This window comes from Chanodichthys erythropterus, chromosome 12 (genome assembly GCF_024489055.1).
Source record: "Chanodichthys erythropterus isolate Z2021 chromosome 12, ASM2448905v1, whole genome shotgun sequence".
In the NCBI taxonomy this organism is placed as follows: Eukaryota; Metazoa; Chordata; class Actinopteri; order Cypriniformes; family Xenocyprididae; genus Chanodichthys; species Chanodichthys erythropterus.
The window spans coordinates 19,737,539-19,757,428 of NC_090232.1; the positions used below are offsets into that span (position 1 = coordinate 19,737,539).

At 39.8% G+C, this 19,890-nt stretch overlaps 1 protein-coding gene across 1 annotated transcript; it reads left to right on the plus strand.

The window, feature by feature from the left end:
• The first annotated feature begins 1,043 nt into the window (after window positions 1-1,043).
• chrna9a (cholinergic receptor, nicotinic, alpha 9a) lies at window positions 1,044-14,229 on the plus strand. The gene is made up of 6 exons (XM_067403659.1): window positions 1,044-2,922; window positions 3,881-4,026; window positions 5,677-5,831; window positions 5,989-6,172; window positions 6,858-7,209; window positions 12,784-14,229. Exons 1-6 carry the CDS (start codon window positions 2,877-2,879, stop codon window positions 13,647-13,649), a joined length of 1,749 nt encoding a protein of 582 aa, XP_067259760.1. The 5' UTR covers window positions 1,044-2,876; the 3' UTR covers window positions 13,650-14,229.
• The last annotated feature ends 5,661 nt before the right edge of the window (window positions 14,230-19,890 follow it).

Here is a 19,890-nt window from a genome sequence, read left to right on the forward strand (position 1 = left end):
ATTAATAATGGATGTAATGAATGTAATAAAGTTTTGTGTTACATTTATTTATTTATTTTTTTTAAAAAGAAAATTCTGCATGCATTTAATTCTTCTGTGGAACACAAAAGATGATATTTTGAAAAATGTCTTGGTGTTTTCAACAGGGTACAGTGTCATTTTGGATCAAAAACAGTTGACCCATTCCACAAAATAATCTTCTTTTATTTTCATAATAAACTATCCCTTTGAACTATCGTAAACTATCCCTTTAAAGTAATAGACTTTAAACTGCAATATGTGGGTAAGTGAGATTGCTGGAGATGTTATATTTATTATCAATATGCCTTAGTCCATATTTGGCCAATTTACAGAGTGCTGTGGTCTGCAAATCACACAAAATAAATACACGCACACATATACACATTCGTTCTATGCGACCCTACCACACAGTCTGTTCTCTTTTCTACAACAGGAAACACCTGCACTGTTCTCTTACCACACGAACGCTCTGATACACATACACATACAATCCACCCATAAAGCATCAAAGCCTTGCACAATCACCTATTTATGACAGTTAAGCCAAAACTTAGGAGATTGTGCATCATCAGATAAGTTACACATGCATTTAAGTTCCAATTGCTGAGGTGATGCTAGAAAACAACAAACCAAGTCAAAAATCGTCAGAGATATTAATAATCATCAGTTGAACCTTTAGGATTTTCCACTCTTTGGTTTATTTTGCCAATGGTGAGTCAGAGAGGAATGAGTGTGTAGGACAGGGAAGATACCCCTGAAAATGATACTGAAAGAATCACCTTAATTTCAGAAAGCTCAAAGAAAATACTCATCCTGAGTCATTTTGAGTCATTATGTCATTTCAATGTCATTTTATCTCTAAAGGTACACTGACATGCTCTGCTGCAGTGTAACATAAACAATTAAGAAAGAAAAAAAATGTGAAGAAAGGATAGTTATCTAAAACAACTTTCTTTCCTTTTTTTAGCAACATTTATTTAGTCATCCTTGAGAGTAATTATATATACTGGAGCATTATGGGTAATGTAGTTTTGCAGCATATGTCAAAATGTACTACAGGATATGAAACTCTCCTACGCCTGAGAAAGAAAGAGAAAGATATAAAGACGTCTCGAGAAGAACCACTTCCTGTCTTGTTCCTCTCATCTCTCATCATTTCAGACCCCACGGTCCTTGTGTGTGTATGTGCTTGTATTCCTGCGTAGGTGCTGGGAAATATGAGGGGGCTGTCTGACATCTAAAGAGATTCGGTTACAAACAGCTCCTCAAGGGTGCTTAGAATGCTTATAAATCTGTTACAGAGAAGTAGTTAATTAACATATTTATTTCAACAGCATCTCTTTAGTTTTTTAAGAATTTTAAGTGATTTTGCTTATATTTTCTGTCCTACAATCACAATATGTTGATGTAACTCTGTGTCTGTGAAGGGTTAGTTCAGTTTGTTTCCATGGTTATTCATTGATTCATTGATTTACACCTGATGTTTATTTCATTAGTTTCTATGTCTTTAAGCCCTGTTTTGTCCAGTTCATTTGTCCGTTATATCACATATTATTTGTGTATGTGTTTTGTTTATTATTAACATATTTATTTCAACAGCATCTCTTTAGTTTTTTAAGAATTTTAAGTGATTTTGCTTATATTTTCTGTCCTACAATCACAATATGTTGATGTAACTCTGTGTCTGTGAAGGGTTAGTTCAGTTTGTTTCCATGGTTATTCATTGATTTACACCTGATGTTTATTTAATTATTTTCTGTGTATTTAAGCCCTGTGTTTTGTTCAGTTCATTTGTCCGTTATATCACATATTATGTGTGTATGTGTTTTTTTTTTTATTATTGTATATTTATTGTTTATTAATGGTGTTGATGCATATTTAGTGGCAGGCGAGGAAAAACACATTTTTGAGAAAACTAGAAAAAAAAAATAGAATACAAAATTGTTTAACCAATTTATTTAAAATAAGTCTGATACTTTCATTCTTTCATAGCCTTCTCTATCTCATGGAGAATGAGAATTAATGCACTGTTCTCATCTTAGTCTGAATAAATGTGGCCCCGAAGTATTAATTTAACATACACTTTTCATGTCAGTGCCTCAGCCATTGAGAAAAGAATATAACCTACTAGTAAACTAATACAGGGAACAATGTTACTTGTTCTCACCCTTTAATGAGACAGAGTTGATATGGGACACAGATGCAAAGAAAAGGTGATTAAAAAACATAATTTTAATTTCCATGAACAATACATAAGTAAGAGATCAGAATGTCAGTGTTTAATTTAGTCCTTGTAATGTGTTACCTGTTAATCTCTGCTGTCTTGAAATTCAGTGTGTGCAGTGGAGACAGACCTGTCTCTCTCTTTAAAATTCATTGTGTGTAACATTCAAACCACCTGACCTACACCCTTGTCAGATCGGCTCTCACTGTGACTGACAGCAAAAACACATTCAGTCACACATAATCGCAATGGACAATCCAATACAAGTCTGGAGAAGATAACACATAAGATGTTTCTGCTTCAGAAAGAACAGAAGATCCCAATGTTACAAACACACATTCTTTTTACATAGTTGCATATCTCCACAGTGGAGTGTGTGTGTACTTGTGTTAGTGTGCATGCTATGTGATACCTCGGCTCTTGTTCCAGAGAAGCAGTAAGAATAACATTCAGGCCTTCAGTGTTGTACCTGGCACACCGTCACTCTCAACGTTCAGATCGCTATGGGACTCTTTCCTCTTTCTCTTTCCTCCTCTGCAGCAAATAATAGATAACAATGGAGAGCAAATGAGGAGCAACATCAAATAATAACAGGCAGATTTTCTTTTATTTTTGCCATTCTTCTAAAAAAATGAAGATCATATTTCTTCTGATTCACATTAGCATGTTGCTACATGGTAAGTTCATGCTCTTTTTAATGCTTATGCTGTTCAAAAAAATCATTTTCTTAATCAGCATTTTTGTGTTGTTTTTAAGTAAAATATCTGAACATCCTTGAAACAGGATACATTTATTTTATGAGCAAAATTGTGAGATAAATTTTCAGAGAATATATTATGAATTAGGCCTAATTTTCATGCTCATTAACAAATTGGCTTTTCTTATTTTAATATATATACACTGCCCGGCCAAAAAAAAGTTGCTGTTTGGATTTTAATAGGCAAATACTTAAGAAACTTTGAATGGATCATTATTACAGAGATTATTATGTTTGTAGCATGTTAAAAGTTTGGCAACAGTTCTTTTAACCCTTAAAGATGGGGTGTGTAGCTTTTCATTTCTTAAACAACAATGTAGGAAAACACATCATGGTCACATTCCAGGATGACAAGATTCACCAGGGTTAAAATTGTGAAAGAATGGTTCAGAGAGCATGAATAATCATTTTCACATATTTTCACATAATTAAGAAATGAAAAGTTACAAACTCCATCTTTTAGGGTTAAAAAGGACCGCTGCCAAACATATAACATGCTAGAAACATAATAATCACTGTAATAATGATCCATCCATAGACTCTTAAGTATTTGCCTATTAAAATAAAGTGATTTTTTTTTTTTTTTTTTTGACAGGACAGTGTACCATTTTACGTAATGATTACCAAAATGCCAATATATTAAAGAACTGAGATGTTATAATATATGTCTAAAACAAAATGTTTTACCATTTTTCTGTACTCTTTATTGGTGCCTTTAAAAATCACCAGCAATCATAGTTTACACAAAATTACTAAAGTTACCTGGGATAATTTAGGAAAAATTTGTTTAATTTCAACATATATATATTATTTTTTTACGCTGTATGTCTTGACTTTATTGTGCAAAAACAACTAAATAAACATGTTCTCCTCTCTAGTTGTTTTCTCTGCTCAGGGTCGTTTCGCTCAAAAATTGCTGAATGACCTAATGGAGAACTATTCTAATGCTTTACGGCCTGTGGAGGACACAGACAAAGCTCTTAACGTTACTCTACAGATCACACTCTCTCAGATCAAAGATATGGTGAGCACTAAACACACACGCACAAGTCTACAGAATATTTATATTTAATCTTGTAGCTATTTTACCTAAAGATTTATAGTTAAAATTGAATGTTTTACTGAATGCTAGAGCAGAATGAGTTTATAGCTACACGCATCAGACCTACTGCAAAGACAGTGTGTCTGAAATACTGTAACTTCCGCTGATTCTGAAATCAAAGCATACTGTATAACACACCAGCAAAAAACCCACACACTGTCCAACTGGCCTTGATGTGGCATGGCTTGTGTGTTTTCCGGGCAAACTTTTGCAACTTAATGCTGAAACCACACAGATCACACAATGGCCCCAGAATTTTAACCTCTAAAAATATATGCCTAGCTCAGATTCATATACTCATATAGGCCCAGTGCTTAAATACTGTAACAAGTACAGTTAACAACTTGTACATGCCTTTTGCCCTAACAATTATGTAGATATACTATTGGCAATAGTAACCAACCAGGGAAACTTGCCCCCAATAGATTAACAGCTGTGGTCTTCACTACAGTTGCAGTTATAGTAGATAACTGTAGGTGTCAGGAGATATCAAATGTTTATTGTGTGGATCCTTTTCTCATTAACTCTCTGTATCCTGTGACACTGTAAACATTATATGTACGTACATATGTATAGTGTGAGCTGCGTGACTTATGTATAACAGTTTCTAGCAAGTGTGCCACTGCAGATCATGTTTTAAATTGTTTTATGTAGTCATCAGTATAAAGTTTTGTAAACAACATAAGGGTAAATTATGAAAGAAATTTAATTTTAAGGTAACTATCACTGTAATTGATGAAATTCAATTGCAATTTTATGGTTTTATGTTCAGGTTTGTGTGCTCTGTCTGTAAATTATGGTTATATATGGCACCGGTAGTCATTGTTTATTTGTGTTCCAGAAAGAGACAATGAATTTCTCATTTAAGAGGCACTGAATTTCCGCCCTGATCAAACTCAATCAAATATTAATTTACTGAACCTGAGGAGTACTTTTAACCAATGAGATGTGATATGTAGAAGGCATTAAGTGCAACCTAAGGGTTCAGACTTTCTTCCCTTTCATTCTTCATTGTTGTGAGAAAGTGTTCCATGTAGAACAACAGGGTTTTGTCTTGCAGATCAAGACCCTGTGTGACTGAATACTTAGGACTAACATATAATGTAACCCATACTTTTATCTCAAAGAAAATTATATATCTAACCTCATCACATGTTTACAGTAAGCACAAATGTCTGATAAAGAATGCAATATCTGAAAACCATCCCTTTATATGTATGCAAGCTCTTGTTAAACATCTTAAGTCTTTTTATCCTTTTTGTTGACAAAGGACCTCATATGACTATCTTTCTTCTACGCAACACAGAAGAAGATATGTGAAGAATATTTCAGCTGTTTTTGTTCATAAAATGAAAGTAACACTCAACAATGACATAAAGTCAGCACAAAAGTAATCAATACAACTCAAGTGGCATAATACAAGTGTTATAAGATCACTTTGTATGACAAACAGACCAAAATTTAAGTGGTTATTCACTTGCAAATGAAAACATTGATCAACAGAGGTGTAATAAAAAATGGCAACACATTAGGGTTTGTTAAAGTTGCTTTGTGCTTGATTCTTTGTGCTAGGATGAAAGGAACCAGGTGTTGACCACATACCTGTGGGTGCGTCAGATTTGGCATGATGCTTACCTGCGCTGGGATAAAGATGAGTATGATGGACTTGAGGTCATTCGAATACCCAGCGATCTTGTTTGGAGACCAGACATCGTTCTGTATAACAAGTAAAACACCTTCAGTACATTTATTATCAGGTGTCACACACACACTTCATCTTGCATTAAACATACAAATCTGTGCATTTAAAGGTTACATAGAATTTAACTAATATGTAGACAACAGGCACAAATTTATTAACCTCTATTTTTCTTTTTCACTCAGTGCGGATGAAGAGGACTCCTCGGGACCCCCAGGCACTAATGTGGTCTTGAGGTATAATGGTGAGATCACTTGGGACTCCCCTGCTATCACTAAGAGTTCCTGTAAGGTGGATGTCTCTTATTTCCCCTTTGATAGTCAAGAGTGCAACCTTACCTTTGGCTCCTGGACCTATAATGGCAATCAGGTAATATGCACTTGATAGGTGTACACGCATAGCAAATACAATAGTAAACATTCATGTATTCTTGTGTTGAACTATTCTAATAGGTTACTTTGGATAAAAGCTTTTTGTATCTGATTAATAAGTAAGATGTATATACTGTTATGTAACAATAGATATGTAATCCCCTAACTCGCTAAATGTAAGAGCAGGGATATTTTTTAAAATGCTTAGTCATACACACAAGTCAACTGTTGCATTCTTAATATCCGAACAAAAGGATGAGATAAATGTAGCCTAATGGTAAATGAAAAAGCTCCATACTGTGAATTTATAGTAGTTGAATATGTACAGTACATACTCAGCATCCCAAATTATGAAGTGACATCAGAATATATATGAATCCTTAGAAAGAATGTTACTAAAAAATATTAAAAGTTATAGAACATGTATGGTGGCTTGACCTCTGTGTCGTCTTCATGCACTGTATCCTCATTTCTGCTGCTCTTAAAAACACAAACAAGCAAATATTTGTAACATTTTTTAAAATACTAAAAACACATTACATTGTCCTGTTTTTCTTTTTTAATTAATATATAATGCAAATGAAACCCTGCAATCCCAGGTGAAGGTAGTTGTGGAGGAAGATATAGACAGAATTGTGAATTGTCCCCTACTGTAAATCCTATCATATCCATTGTAACCCCAGGTGGACATTACTATGGGCATGGAGAGTGGTGACCTTTCAGACTTTGTGGAAAACGTGGAATGGGAGTGTCATGGCATGCCAGCCGTTAAGAACGTCATTATGTATGGCTGCTGCTCGGACCCTTACCCTGACATAACGTACACAGTCCTTCTCAAACGGCGATCTTCCTTCTACATCTTCAACTTGCTTCTGCCGTGTTTCCTCATCTCTTTCCTGGCTCCGCTGGGCTTCTACCTGCCTGCTGATTCTGGGGAGAAGGTCTCACTGGGGGTGACAGTGCTGCTGGCTCTGACTGTATTTCAGCTAATGGTGGCAGAGAGTATGCCACCTTCGGAAAGTGTTCCACTAATTGGTGAGTTTACAGTGGAGCAAAATGCTTAACAAGATTTTGGAAATATTTAGATGAATCAGCTCTCTTTTACTTTCTTTCCATTTCTCTCTGGCTAAAGAATATTGATGTCGCTCAGGTTAGAGTGTTAAATGTGGTTCTATTTATACAGTTTGGTTATAAATGAGAGTGACAACCATATGCTTTTTATCACTGTCCCACTGTCCCCTTACAGACCGTCCTTGTGGCTCAATTGGCCCCCTAGTGGCAGTTAGTTAACAATCAGTTAATTATTTCTGACTGCTTTTTATGAATTTCAATACAATGTGTGATCTACACATAAGTTCAAATGGGAAATTAATGATTTCTGGTTATGGCTGGGTGACAGTGACATAGCCATTAGAAACAAATGCTGGTAACACTTTATTTTGATGGTCCCTTTTGAAAATTCTGTTGACTATAAGTAACTTTGCAACTACATGTCAACTAACAATCATTAGAGTATTACTAGACTGTCTGCTTAATATCTGCTAAATTTTTATTGTGATGGTCCCCCAACAGACATTCTACTGCAAGTATATCTAACTTTGCAAGTATATGTCAACTTATTCTAACCCCTAACCCTACCAGTCTACTAATACTGTACTAACACTCTAATGAGAGTTAGAAGACATGTAGGTGCAACGTTACTTACAGTCAACAGAATATATTAAAGGGACCATCAAAATAAAGTGAAACCAAAATGCTGTATATTTTGACAATACAGAACTTTTTTCTGTCAGAAAAATCATAAACTAAACAAACAACCATTGTTGTCTAATACATTTAGGACTGTTTACAAAAGTAAATCGCAGTGACACACATCACTAAATGAAGATAAAGATGAAAGGTATCTTATCATTTTTGTTGAACTATACCAGCATATTCATGCAAGGACAAACAATTCTTTGTGAAAATTAACCATGGTTTTACTCCAAATAAAACCAAGGGGGAAAAAAAGGTTATTATAGTTAAACCATGGTGACCACAAATTAACCATGGTTTTGCTACACTATAGATTAACCATGGCATTTGTGGTAAAACTGTGGTTATACAAATGGTAATTTGTATACATTTTTTTACTATAATAAAACCATGGGTCCCACTTTATATTAAGTGGCCTTAACTACTATGTACTTACATTTAAATTAATGATTTGATACAATGCACTTATTGTGTACATACATGTTTTTACATTGTACTTATATTTGAAAAACACCTACATGTAATTACATCTGTGATTAATTTTTGTAATTACATTTATAATTACACTGTTGACCCATCCCTTACACCTAACCCCTACCCTTAAACCTACCCATACTGTCACGATCACCGTCTGCCCCTGTCAAGTTTCGGACTACATTTCCCATCATCCCCCCTGTCAATCACATGCACTCACTCCACCAATCACCTGTTGCCACATACAGTCATGCACACTCCACACTAATCACCACACCCAGCTGATACGCATTACCTGGACTATAAAGGACTCACACATACACCACCTCACCGCGAAGTCTTGATTACCATTGTATCATTTCTGAACGTTTCTATCCTGTCTGCCTGCTTGTTATCGTTCCTGCCTGTTTCTTGTTTTTGACCCGTTGCTGCCTGTCCTGATCTTTGCCTGTCCCTTGACTACGACTCTGCCTGTTCCTCACTGCTCCTGTTTGTTCCTGTTTTGACCCTGCCTGTACGACCACTCTCACTTTAATAAATGCTGCACATGGATCTCTGCTTCAGTCCCGCTTCGTTACAGAAGACTTCGCCACCACCACGATCCAGCAGCTTTCCCGGAGGATCTCTACACGGTATGGACATTAATCAATTATTGTTGTGGAGTACGCAGGGCACACGATCACTGGAGGATTACATCACAGAATACCTGAACATTGCATATTATTCAGATCTGCCTGACTGTGCACTTATTGACTTTTTCTGCGATGGTGTCAACCAACCACTCAAAGAACAATTAATTCGTGAGGGACCCCGTTCTTCTCTTAGTCATTTCCTGGACTATGTGTTATTGACTGTTGGTTCTCCGTTTACCGTGGGGGTCGCGGAGGAATGCGACACCGAGATAAACCACGTAATGGCCGCTGCGCCAAAGGACATTCACAAAATGGCGGCTACCACCATAACAACACCGAGCCACATCTCCGCTGATCGCCCAGAGCCACGTCACGCCTTCGCTGATCGCCCAGAGCAACGTCACGCCTTCGCTGATCGCCCAGAGCAACATCACGCCTTCGCTGATCGCCCAGAGCAACGTCACGCCTTCGCTGATCGCCCAGAGCAACGTCACGTCGCCACTGATCGCCCAGAGTCACGTCAGGTCTCTAGATCAGTCCGGGAGTGGAGAGGGTTGCGTTCCAGTGTGACCGATCCACCGTTGATTTCAGTCCGAGCAGCTGGCATCCCCAAGTCTCCGTCGGCCGCTTCGCTCTCAAGCCCGCCGGCCTCATCGCACTCAAGCTCCGCCGGCCGCTTCGCACTCAAGCCCGCCGCCGGCCGCTTCGCACTCAAGCCCGCCGGCCGCTTCGCACTCAAGCCCGCCGGCCGCTTCGCACCTCAAGCCCGCCGGCCGCTTCGCACTCAAGCCAGCCGGTCGCTTCGCTCTCAAGCCCAGCCGGTCGCTTCGCTCTCAAGCCAGCCGGCCGCTTTGCTCTCAAGCCAGCCGGCCGCTCCGCTCTCAAGCCAGCCGGCCGCTTCGCTCTCAAACCAGCCGGTTGCTACGCTCTCAAGCTCGCCGGTTTCAACGCTCTCAAGCTCGCCGGTTTCAACGCTCTCAAGCTCGCCGGTTTCAACGCTCTCAAGCACGCCGGTTTCCAACGCTCTCAAGCTCGCCGGTTTCAACGCTCTCAAGCTCGCCGGTTGCCATGGACTCTTGTTCGCCGATTGCAGTGGACTTATGCACCCTGGACGCGATGGACGAAATGGCTGCTTTGCCAGTGCCCACGGGCAAGATGGCCGCCCCTGCGGTGCTCAAGGATGCAGGGGTTGTTCCAGCCATTGAGTCCGCTTCAGCCAGTGAGTCTGCTCCAGAAACCGCTCCAGTCGGTGAACCATCGCCTCATCCTCGGAAGAGGAGGAGGAGGAGGAGGAAGGCTCCATCTGTTCTTCCCCCTCTTACGTCCAAACGTCTTGTCCTGCCGGCGCCACCTGTGCTCCTCGCTCTGCCGGCGCCACCTGTGCTTCTTGCCCTGCCGGCGCCACCTGTGCTTCTTGCCCTGCCGGCGCCACCTGTGCTTCTTGCCCTGCCGGCGCCACCTGTGCTTCTTGCCCTGCCGGCGCCACCTGTGCTTCTTGCCCTGCCGGCGCCACCTGTGCTTCTTGCCCTGCCGGCGCCACCTGTGCTTCTTGCCCTGCCGGCGCCATCCACGCTTCTAGCCCTGCCGGCGCCATCCACGCTTCCAGCCCTCCCGGCGCCACTCAGGAGTCTTGCCCCGACGGCTTCACCCACACGCCTGGCCCTGCCGCCGCCACCCGAACCCCTTGCCCACGAACCTGCGACGGGCCCCGCTGAAATCCTAAGAACTTTTTGGGGGGGGGCAGTATACCTAGGGGTGGGGAGTGTGTGGGTGGGAACCCTGCACGGCCGCGGTCATCAGCGGTCCCTGAACTGCCCAGACCACCTGACCTGCCGTGGCCGCCTGAGCCACCTGACCTGCCCAAGCCACCTGACCTGCCGTGGCTGCCCAAGCCGCCTGACCTGCCGTGGCTGCCCGAGCCGCCTGACCTGCCGTGGCTGCCCGAGCCGACTGAACTGTCGTGGCCGCCCGAGCCACCTGACCTGCCGTGGCCGCCTGAGCCACCTGACCCGCCGTGGCTGCCCGTAGCACCTGACCTGCCGTGGCTGTTCTGGAACCTGCATTGGAGATTCCGTTCCTGTCAGCTGTTTAATCTCCAATGCACCCACCCCCCCTCCCTTATTGGTGTCATCTACGGCGCGAGGTCGCGCCTTCCGGGAGGGGGGCGTTATGTCACGATCACCGTCTGCCCCTGTCAAGTTTCGGACTACATTTCCCATCATCCCCCCTGTCAATCACATGCACTCACTCCACCAATCACCTGTTGCCACATACAGTCATGCACACTCCACACTAATCACCACACCCAGCTGATACGCATTACCTGGACTATAAAGGACTCACACATACACCACCTCACCGCGAAGTCTTGATTACCATTGTATCATTTCTGAACGTTTCTATCCTGTCTGCCTGCTTGTTATCGTTCCTGCCTGTTTCTTGTTTTTGACCCGTTGCTGCCTGTCCTGATCTTTGCCTGTCCCTTGACTACGACTCTGCCTGTTCCTCACTGCTCCTGTTTGTTCCTGTTTTGACCCTGCCTGTACGACCACTCTCACTTTAATAAATGCTGCACATGGATCTCTGCTTCAGTCCCGCTTCGTTACACATACCACCAAAGCTTTCCTTAACCTTACCCGTATCCCAATTCAATAGCAGAAAAAGTGTTTTGCAATTCAATATGAACCCAATAAGTACATTGTACTTATTTTTTGATGTAAGTACATAGTAGATAAGGCCACTTAATATAAAGTGGGACCAAACCATGGTTAATTTTTGTAAGTGCAATATAAAGTACAATGTCAACATCCTCCCCTCCCTCACTGCCATTTTACTAAGCTTATCAATGCTCCCCATCTCATGAAAAAAAAAAGTTTATGATTAACTGGCTGTGATGCCGACACAGAAACATCAGAATCATGATCCATTTGAGGCTTTATTTAAATCCACAGAGGGGTGAAACAGGCAAAATAAAGTCCATACATCTGTAATACAGTCCATAAAACAGGGATAATCCAACAAACGATAGTAGAAAACAGGCAACGGTCTGGGCCGGCAACAATCAAGCAATAATTCAGACAAACAAGGCAGAATCATAAGGCAGGCAGCAGTGAGCAGTCAGACAGGGTAACCAGTCCAAGTTCAAACCAAGCCAGAAGTAGCAAACTACAGGAAATCAATCAGAATTGTCAGCTGAGGCAAGAACATGACTTCACAAAGTAGTCTTAAATACTCTACTAATGGGCTGCAGATGCTGAGCAATCAGGTCAGGAGAGGAATTGTGAGAATTGTAGTGAAAGGGTAAGAGTAATGCTCAGGAGAGGGGGCCCTCTGGTGGCTGTCTGAGGGAGCTTCAGAGTTTGCATGTGTAACACTGGCCTAACATTTTTTCTTATTTAATATATTGATAATTCATCTCCCAGCCCTTATTCTGGACTATTGTTTATTTTTTGACATAAGCCATGGGTTCTCATACAGATGTTACTCAATTCCTGAGTAAAGGTTAAATCAAGCCTTGCAAGAAAAAAGAGCAACTCAAAGGGCCAATTTACACTGTATCAACAGACGCGATCAATGACAACAGACACTTTGTTGGGTTTTGTCGGCTTAGCATGTTACCTCTGTAAGTTGTTTTATGAAAAGGACAATCAAGTCACACCTGATAGTACATACAGTTGTCAATCCCAAACATTGATTGTGTTAATGTAGTGTTTTTGGCATTTATCCCTTGTTTGTGTCTTTCTTATAGGAAAATATTACATTGCGACAATGACCATGATAACAGCCTCTACATCATTGACTATCTTCATCATGAACATACACTTTTGTGGAGCGGAAGCAAAACCTGTGCCTCACTGGGCCAAAGTCCTGATAATAGACTACATGTCAAAGATCTTTTTTGTGTATGAGGTAGGGGAGAATTGCACCACACCAGAAAGCGACCGAGGCCCATTGTTCTCTGAAGACCCGATGGCTAGCCTGGAGAGAGATGGGTATTTTGACAAAGGGTTTTATGGAGACTGTCAGCATGATGACAGAAACCACAGTCAGTTTAATGGGTATAATCGCAGAGACCACCGGCATGGGAATGGGTACCATCACAACAACAGTGACTATCGGCAACATAGGAACCAGCATCAAAGGAGGACCCGCTCATCTTCAAATTCCCCTGTCCGACAGAGTGCCCATCATCCAAAATACACACACTACATTGGTCGGGATGGAAGCGATAAGCTCCCACTGACAAGCCAGGAAAAACTAAATGATAGCGAACTCTCCATTCCAGAAAAACTTAATGGATTCACTTACGATCATGGCAATGGCTATCTCAATGGAGTTGGCTATCTCCATGATAATGGCTACAGCAAAACCTTTGGAGTAGACAGATACAATAAGACCACCACTGGCACAGGATGTGTATGTGTCTGTGGCCAACATCAGAAAGTGGTGCGAAACATTGACTACATAGCTAACTGTTTCAGAGAGCAGAGGGCACACCAGGCAAAAGGGGCCGAGTGGAAGAAGGTTGCCAAGGTGATGGACAGGTTCTTCATGTGGGTGTTTTTCATCATGGTATTCCTCATGAGTATCCTTGTCATGGCCAAGGCAACCTAGAGCAGTTTACATATTAAAGACACAATCAATTGATTATATAATGGGTAACTATATGTGTCAAAAAACCCCCAAAAAAACCCCCAAACATATAGTTACTGATTATTCATTTTTATTTCAAACAATAATTCCTATAATCCTGTATTTGTCTGTAAATGGGCTCATGTTCTACATTCAACTTAATATGTGGATTAAGTTTGCAGTTACAGCATGAGTGTTTACTTTGTTTACTTTATTCTTTCCAGCCAAGAAGATTCTCTGGTTGTAACAGTTAAAGAAATGGCATTAATATTTCAGGTGTAGACGTGTTCCCACATGTGTATGTAGGGTAACACAATCTTTGTCTGGCATGGACACACATTAATAATGCACAATTAACCGTGCACATGCGTATGGACAGACATTCACACTATTGCACATTAAAAATGCAGAAATAGATCAGTCTAGAATGCTGAACGAACACACACACACACAGTGCAAAACATCCTTGACCAGTGCTCACATTTACATTCTGCCACTTCTTTATTTATTCTTTACTTGTGTTAATTTATTTCTATGATTTGCTGTATTTATTTCTCTTTGTTCTCTGCTTACAATATTCTTTACAAATTGTGCTACACAAATAAAAACTTTAGTAATCATCGAATCCTAGAATCTTACACTACTGTTCAAAAAAGGCAAAAGTGAAATAAAAAAAGAGTAAGTAAAATTAACACTCAAACCTCAAATTGCTATTTGGAATGTGATTATATGCAGACGTCACTCAATTCCTGAGTAAAGGTTAAATCAAGCCTTGCAAGAAAAAAAGAGCAACTCAAAAGGTCAATTTACACTGTACCAACAGACGCGATCAATGACAACAGACACTTTGTTGGGTTTTGTCTGCTTAGCATGTTACTTCTATTGGAGTCTGTTAACATTGGTTGGCACTTGTTTTCAGTGACTGAACATGTTCAATTAGTGTTAGTCAGGTTGTGGAATATCTGTGAAGTGACGTACTATAATCTGATGACTATCCCTCTTGGTCTGCATCTGTCTGTGCAATGTGAATTGGCCTAAATGCAGGAGAGACTTTCTTTAACCCTTAAATGCATCCCTCGGGTCTTTATCAATCTGGGACATCATTCACTACCCTCCTCCTCATTCATTTTTTAAAGTTAGACATAAACCTTCTTAGTATTCCTCAATTCATTATAAACAATATAGCAATAAAAAAATCTTAAAATTATAAAATAATGTCTGTTTTCCAATTCATTTTTTTTTTTGTAAAAATTGTATAGGGTCACTAATGACCCGAGTTGTGCATCAGTGTATGTATATTTTTTCTGCACAACAATAATTTAATTTTTGATGACGGAATAAGTGCAATTCACCTTTATTCCACAAGGTGGCAATGTCTGATATACATTAGTGTATCATTAGTGTAACGAGGCAGACTCGGGAAGATCCATTCGCAGCTTTATTCTAATATCGTAGTCGTACAGGCAGGGGTCAGAAAACAGCAACAGCAATGTAGTAGGCAAGTCAGAGTCAGAAACAGTAACAGTCAACCGATCAGGGCGGGCGGCAGACAAGACAAGGGTAATGAAAGTCCAGGCAGAATAGTCACAAGGCAGGCGGCAGACAGAGAGCGGAGGTCCAGGGCAGTCCAAGGTCATACACGAGAGAATCAAAACACAGGGGAAAACGCTCAGAAATGAATGCATAGCAAATCAAGACTTCGCAAATAATGAATGGTGCTGAGTCATTTATAGTCCTGGGAATGAGCAGCAGGTGGAAGTGTGGGCGTGGATAATCAGCCCAGGTACAGGGTATGGGAAATGTAGTCCATGAGATGGCTAGTACTCCGGAGGTGGTGCCCTCAGGGGGTAATCGGAGGGAGCCACAGAGACCGTTTCTGTGACAATTAGCAAAACGTGAAATGGCTCAGCAATTTACTGCAGAGCAAGTATTGAACAAAATCAAATATGACTGTCTCTGTCACTTGATGGATCTGGTGAAGCTGTTTGCGACCAAAATAATGATTTTTAAAATGTTTTGAGAATATGTTTGAGATCATGAATGAGCTCATATTCGCTATCTCAAACATACTGTCAAAACTATCATTTGCTTAATGTACTGGAAAATGAGCTCTGACGAGGACAGTGATGATGGCATAAAACATCTGCTCAAACTGAGCCCTTCCAAGCTCCAAAAGGTAACAAAATATGCTTTATTTTATTCTTCTGTAATTGTTACTCTAATATTAGGGGAGTTTTATATTATTGTGACAGGTAGAGATCCATCCGTAAGAATGACTGGCGAAACATTCATGCATGTAAGGGTTTATAGGTGGTGGTCTAAACCTCTAGTAGTAGTAGTAGTCTACATGGATTAAACTAAGTCTGAGAAACGAAAGCGTAAAACCTGTATAGTCTGAAACAAAAAATTACCATCAATCCATCCATTCTATAGCCCGCTTGTCCTATGTAGGGTTGGAGGGATGCTGGAGCCTATCCCAGCATCTTGGACCTTAGGCAGGGAAACCCTTGATGAATGGCCAGTCCTTCACTGGGATATTAGGCTACAATTACTCTAACATCTTGCAGATACATAAAGTAATTTTACATTTTCTAAAAATATTAAAAATTTTCTTAGTCCATTCATCTGAGTCATAGTGAGATTTTGAGAATTGCATTGGAATTGCTTCCAGTTCATTCATTACTGTTCACCAATAATTAAATGGATGATCCATTTGAGTGTTTTGCATTGTGGGATATAGCATAGCCTGTACTGTGCTCAGTTTATACACTGCACATTTCACCAAATCCAGTCTATCTGTTCCATACATTTTATGAACAGTATACATACCATATTCTGCAAATTGTATTAGTATGCCATTCTGAACATTGCGTCAATCTATCTCTTCAATTCACTAAAAAAGATCACATCACTAAAACAATTGGAAAAGCAAATGTGATAACGGACTCAGTTTCTTTCTTCTATGAAAAACAAAAATATTTTTTTTCTGAATAAAAAAAGAAAAATGTCTCGCTAAATGAACACAAAAAAGAAAATATATATTTTTAATTTTTAATGGAAATGTACCAATATAATCATGGCATGCAAAGACAAACAAGTGCAAACTGAGATGTAATGTCCTCTCCTCCCTCCCCAGTCAAGATAAGTGTAGTTGTTTTATGGAGCATGATCAGTCTTATTTTATTCTTATTTTGTTTCAGTTACAAAACAAAATTCATAAATGCACAGCACAATCACATTTACAAAATGCAATTTGTAAATTCATAAATACACAAGTAAAAGCATTAATATTTCTCCAAATGCTCTCACAATGCATCTTACCTAAATAAATGTAAAATGTTTACACAAATATGTATATATCAAGTTCTTGAATTAATTTCCATCACACATTTATGAATGATGTTACATGTATTTATGGATCGTTGAATCTGCATTTGTCAATCGTCACACATGCGTGGACTGCTTTGAATTTGTGTTTGGTATTTTTGAGACCTTCCTGGCAGGTTAAGATTCATAAATATCTTCTGTTCTGTTAAGCCAATCGCAGTGAACTTTTAATCCATCAATCAAAATGCTCCTTACTGAACAGACTCAAGAAGCCCAACACTGCCCTTGTACTGTGCATTGTTACATGATCGGGTCCTTTCTGTTAAGACATTTTAATGGATAGGCTACTCTTTTTTTTTTTAAGCACATGATTACAATTTCTATAAAATCACATTATGATTTATATCGTTTGCACAAAATAGAGCTGCCCGGTTGTGATATAAAACAGTTTAATGTTGTTATTAGTAATATGTCCCTTATCCATTAGGTGGCGACCAAGTGCTTGAAAAGAGTTGAGTTGCAGTGTTAAAGGAACTGAAGCAAGACACAGTGCATTCCAAACGGGATATATCGCCCTCCGAAGGGCACTTTGGAGTGAAAATAATTATGGCCGCCATTTTGAAAGGTTGTTCCAAACCGAAGTGCTCAAAACTGGCCACTTCAAAGGGCCCTTCGGAATGAAGGATTTCAAAAGGTACAACTGATGGACACTTCGGCCCCCCATGATCCTTTGCACAGGGAAGTTGTTTGACATCACAGAATGGGAACAGGAGGTTAGGAGTTCGAATTTACCTATAAATGTATAGTATTTTTCCTATACTACTGTAATATTTAAACGAGTTCGATTTGGTACATTATTATGGTCAAAACGACATTGTACTTCAACAAAAATACTTTACAGCTCCTTTTATCAATCCATTTAAATGTTTAAAATACATAGATACAATATACATGGTGCGATAAACCTAAAATAAATAAATAAATAAAGTAACGTTAAACATAGGGCGCAGTTTGTGCAATCTACTCCTCCTCGATTGTCTCGTTAAGATGACGCTGAAGTGTGTTCCAAAAGAAGAGTTTTTTTTACCCCTACACCCTTCATCCCTTCGAAGCTCTCACTCCGGAGGGTAAACCCTTTGAAGGGATTAGGGCATAGGGATGAGCCCTTCCGAATGGAACGCAGGGACAGTCTGGCAGTCGGTGCGTTCCAAACGGGATATATCGCCCTCCGAAGGGCACTTTGGAGTGAAAATAATCATGGCCGCCATATTGAAGGGTCGTTCCAAACCGAAGTGCTCAAAAATGGCCTCTTCAAAGGGCCCTTTGGAATGAAGGATTTCGAAGGGTACAACTGACGGTACTTCGGGCCCCCATGATCCTTTGCACAGGGAAGTTGTTTGACGTCACAGAATGGGTAAATGAGGCTCAGAGTTCGATTTTACCTATAAATGTATGTATAGTATTTTTCTATACTACTGTAATATTTATACGAGTTAGATTTGGTACATTATTATGGTCAAAACGACATTGTACTTCAACAAAAATACTTTACAGCTCCCTTTATCAGTCCATTCAAATGTTTAAAGTACAATATAGCCTACATGCAATAAACTTAAAATAAATAAATAAACTAACATTAAACAAAGGGCACAGCTTGCACAATCTACTCCTCTTTGATTGTCTCGTTAAGATGATGCAGAAGTGCATTCCAAAAGAAGAGTTTTTTTGACCCCTGCACCCTTCATCCCTTCGAAGCTCTCACTCCGGAGGGTAAACCCTTTGAAGGGATTAGGGCATAAGGATGAGCCCTTCCGAATGGAACGCGAGGAGTGTTTGATGAGTAGGAGGTACGTGCACAGGTAGGGCTCAACCTGTGCAGAGCATATGCCCTTTTTGTCCTTACACTCCGAAGTGCCCTTTTTTGGAGGTGTTTTATTTGATTTATTCATTTTCTTCAATAAATCAATGCTATCGGTCACTCTTTACATCTGTCTGTCTGATTTGTAAATATATTTAGCCTAATTAAGGTATTAATTATAAAAGAGTATTATATTAATATATTATATAAATAATATATTATGTTAATTATAAAAATCGTTTTGGTTCCGCTCAAACTGTCAGTCAAACCTCTTAACTCTGCCCTCTGAATGCAGCGAACTGAACTTCCACAACAGAGCAGCTGAATGTCTTGCAATGGCAAATAAATATCTTGTTTTTTGAATAAGTACAACGTTGTCTTTACAAAAGAAACACTAGTATGTCTATAAAGTTTCATATTTTATGCATTTGAGACCTGAGGCCGGCGGGGGAGAGAGAGGGAGGGGGCTAGCATTTGCCATCTAAGTTAGTCATAGCCAATAGCCTACACATAGCCTTAAATAGCCTGTACATACAGTAGTACTACATCTTTTATAAATTGAGATTTTGGCCAAACGTATTTTACAAACAGAAAAACTGAGCGCTCATAAGTTAACCAATGATGACGTAGCCTAATGTGATACCGTCATTTTAATGATGGACAAATTGCATATGCACATATTCGCTGGTCAAAAACCCGGCGTAACTGCATTTTCACTTCCTGTTTCCTGAGATACCTTCATCTGATCGTGTTTTGAAGGCGGCATAGATGTATCCTTAGCTGCCTTTGATATCCCACAATTCTGTGCGTGTTCGTCCGAGTGGGAGTGGCTTTATTAGTCGATTCTGCTGGAGTTTCTGAAAAATGGTGTCAGAGAATGTGACTGAAGTGCAGTTTTTGTACAAATGTATGTTTTATTTTCACTTTCGACACATTTTGATTGTGTTTCTATATAGAAATAACTGTAGTACTTGCCAAATATTTGCTTGGTTATCACCGAAGCACTCTGTATTAACATTTCATATTAAATTTTGAAAG